The 3,706-nt window shown below is 50.7% G+C and overlaps 1 protein-coding gene across 1 annotated transcript; it reads left to right on the forward strand.

Annotated features, from left to right (window-relative positions):
• The first annotated feature begins 555 nt into the window (after positions 1–555).
• On the forward strand, positions 556–1,957 carry PRLHR (prolactin releasing hormone receptor). The gene has a single exon (XM_036265750.1). The coding sequence runs from the start codon at positions 653–655 to the stop codon at positions 1,748–1,750; it is 1,098 nt and encodes a 365-aa protein (XP_036121643.1). The 5' UTR covers positions 556–652; the 3' UTR covers positions 1,751–1,957.
• The last annotated feature ends 1,749 nt before the right edge of the window (positions 1,958–3,706 follow it).

Below are 3,706 nucleotides of genomic sequence, written 5' to 3' on the forward strand. Positions count from 1 at the left end.
TCGTCCACCCCACCCTTCTGCGGAGCGGGATTCTCCTAGGGCACAGCCAGCTCCTGCAGTCGAGATTCTCTTTCGTTCAGGTTTGTCAACCCTTCCTTCCTTTTCTGTTTCCATCCTCCTGACACTCGCCCTTCTCTCTAGTTGTCTAAGCACCGAGTCTGGTGGTGTGCGCTCCGCCCCCATTTTCCATACAAGGGATCGCTGGAGTGGGGGCGGGGCAGAGGGGAGGCGCTCCCAGTCCCCCTCAAAAGCTGAGAGTCCACTGGCAACTCCTGAATCTGTTCAGCTCCGGCGGAATAGCGAGAAGCCTAAACTGCAGACGTGGGCGGAGGACCTCCAGGGGACAGATCTACTCCTCCCTCCCTGGAGCGCTTTCCCGCCCGCGGAGCCACACTCACCAGGTAGGACTTTGCTCCTGGGTCTAGCCTGCGTGGACTGCGAGAGCTCTAAATTGCCTAGGTATTTAAATAACCTGTGCATGCATAACCACACATAGATTAGTTTTTGCAAAGGTGGGATAACAGCATTTTAAATTGTTGTTATTTATTTTGGCTAGTTATTCCAAAGGGAGTATTTGGGTAATTAGTTGGTTTGGAGAGGGTGGATAGAGAATGGAACTTGACAGACTTTGATTCTCTTTGGACAGGTGGCCATGGCCTCACTGCCGACTCAGGACCCCCTGGTCCCTGACTTATTTTCTGGACTTCCGCCGGCCAACCAGAGTGCAGAGGCCTCGGTGGGCAATGGGTCGGTGGCTGGCCCAGGCGCTCAGGCTGTCACGCCGTTCCAGAGTCTGCAGCTGGTACATCAGCTGAAGGGGCTGATCGTGCTGCTCTACAGCATCGTGGTGGTCGTGGGGCTGGTGGGCAACTGCCTGCTGGTGCTGGTGATCGCACGGGTGCGTCGGCTGCACAACGTAACCAACTTCCTCATCGGCAACTTGGCCTTGTCCGACGTACTCATGTGCACTGCTTGCGTGCCGCTCACGCTGGCCTACGCCTTCGAGCCACGCGGCTGGGTGTTCGGCGGTGGCCTGTGCCACCTGGTCTTCTTCCTGCAGCCGGTTACCGTCTATGTGTCGGTGTTCACGCTCACCACCATTGCGGTGGACCGCTACGTCGTGCTGGTGCACCCGCTGCGCCGGCGCATCTCGCTGCGCCTCAGCGCCTACGCCGTGCTGGCCATCTGGGCGCTGTCCGCGGTGCTGGCGCTGCCCGCCGCCTTGCACACCTACCATGTGGAGCTCAAGCCGGACCGCGTGCGCCTCTGCGAGGAGTTCTGGGGGGCCCAGGAGCGCCAGCGCCAGCTCTATGCTTGGGGGCTGCTGTTCGTCACCTACCTGCTTCCCTTGCTGGTCATCCTCCTGTCTTATGTCCGAGTATCAGTGAAGCTCCGAAACCGCGTGGTGCCCGGCTGCGTGACCCAGAGCCAGGCCGACTGGGACCGCGCGCGGCGCCGCCGCACCTTCTGCCTCCTGGTGGTGGTTGTAGTGGTGTTCGCCATCTGCTGGCTGCCGCTGCACGTCTTCAACCTGCTGAGGGACCTCGACCCACGCGCCATTGACCCCTACGCCTTCGGGTTAGTGCAGCTGCTCTGCCACTGGCTGGCCATGAGCTCGGTCTGCTACAATCCCTTCATCTACGCTTGGCTGCACGACAGCTTCCGCGAGGAGCTGCGCAAGCTGTTGCTTGCCTGGCCCCGCAAAATCACGCCACATGGCCAGAGCACGACAGTCAGCGTGGTCATCTGATGCCACTGCATCATGCCTGCACTGGAGATTTCCATGTCTACTGGTCTCCAAGAGTGCCCACGGAGGCTGGACTGGAGAGCTTGTTCCCAGCACCAGATCTACACCAATACGGGAAAAACTTCCAGTCCAGCCCTCTTGTCCCACGGCCTTGCCTCGTCTTGTCCTTGAGTCTTTGTAAAATGTTAAGTGGGCTTTGGTGCATGTGCTTTGCTTGGAGGAGGCTCAGGAGAGGAAAAAGGATTTATTTTCTCTTTATGCTTTAAAGGCCAAACAACGCTCTTTCTCCAGGTTTAAAACAGTACTTCAGCACTGCGACTGCCTTTCTTGCTTTTCCTTCTGTTTGCTCAGTGGTGAGGTGAGAAGGAACAATGGGGGTAGGATTTAGAGTGACCGCATTGGAGCTGGTAAAGCGTTTAGATTGCTTTTTAAAAAGGATGCAGCTGAGATATAATACCTGATACTGCTTAGTTCATTTGAATCCATTTATTTCCAGAATTCCAAAGAAATATATATTACCAATCTACATCAGGATGTAAATTTATGACATTTCCTGAATAAGCATTCCCTGAAGAAGATCTTTATATACCAAAAGGGTTTTAATTTTAAATCCACTTGCATTTATAGTACAAAACTCTTACAAACCATCTTTGAAAAGGTATTGCTATTGTTTACCCCCCTTTGATCCCCAACTTTTATTTGAAAATGATTAGATTAATTAGTCAACAAGGAGATAAATAAACAGGAATAAAGAGGAAAATGTACCAGTCACTTAAGAGCACATATAGCCATTCATAGGACAGATATCTCATCATCTGTGTGTATGTTTGTGTACACACACCCAGGATTTGCCACAAGGTGGGCACTCAAACATTTGCTTTTCGAAATACTCAGTGTAAATGGTGTGCCACAGCACTCTCCTGCATTCTATAATTGCTCGGTTGCAACAGATCCACAGCTGTCTTCCAACGGCTCAGCACCTGCTCTGTAGTGACATACTTGGAACATGATCATCCCAGAATACAAGGACTGGGAGACATTTACTTGAGGCCAAAACAGAAAAATAAACTGTCACTCACAGGATGCATAGATCAAACACTTAATTCTCTAAGGGAACAGGTGAAGACTGTTGGACTCTGATACTATGCTGAGAATTCTCACCTTAACCTCCCAAGAGTTCTGTAAATGAGGACAAGTGCCCTGTGACAAGGGTTTCCACACTGATGTTGGAACAGGAACCAGGCAGTGAGGGCAGGAGTCTTTGGAAATGATACATAATACCCAGCTGTCAGATCAGCCCCTGTGGCATACGGGGCATGAACTAGTGTCTGCAGTCACTCAGTTACCATCTGTAAGATTTCAGTACTGCCACAGGTCACTAAGCAGCAGAACCAATGTTTCCCCACCTCCCCCTTCTCTTACTCTCAGAAATGCACTCACTCACTCATTAAGGTGTGCCCCGAAAGGGAGGGAAGGAGGGGGCGACTTGGGAATGACAAAGATTAAATCTTATTTCTCCAATGTCAACAACCACAATGAAAGAGTGAGTAGTCATGGTTGGGCTATTTATCAATATGATTCCTTAGCAGTTATATGAATAGAGTTTTTGAAGCATGGGGAAGGGTAGGAAAAGCCTGGGTTGGGAGAAAGGAAAACACAGGTTAACTTGGGAGATGCAAGTTACCTTTGGCAATGACACTAGAACTGTCAGCTTCATCCATGGAGGTAGAGAACAAAGACCCGCGCTCTAGTAATGTAGCCCAGAATCTCAGAAACACCTGCATAAAGCTTTAATTGCACCTGTCACAGGTATTAAGAATTTGGAATTGAATTCTGACAATGAGTTACACGCCACACTTTGTGAATACTCTTTTAACCTGATGAATCACATGGAGGCAACTCATTATAATCAGGGATATTAGGTATTCATTCAACAGTTTCCTTACACATCTTCTATGT

The sequence above is a fragment of the Molossus molossus genome, unplaced genomic scaffold (assembly GCF_014108415.1).
Source record: "Molossus molossus isolate mMolMol1 unplaced genomic scaffold, mMolMol1.p scaffold_m16_p_17, whole genome shotgun sequence".
Lineage (NCBI taxonomy): Eukaryota > Metazoa > Chordata > Mammalia > Chiroptera > Molossidae > Molossus > Molossus molossus.

What these genes read in the sequence shown, in the direction of transcription:
- PRLHR (XM_036265750.1), top strand. Translation starts at nt 653, where the DNA reads ATGGCCTCACTGCCGACTCAGGACCCCCTGGTCCCTGACTTATTTTCT.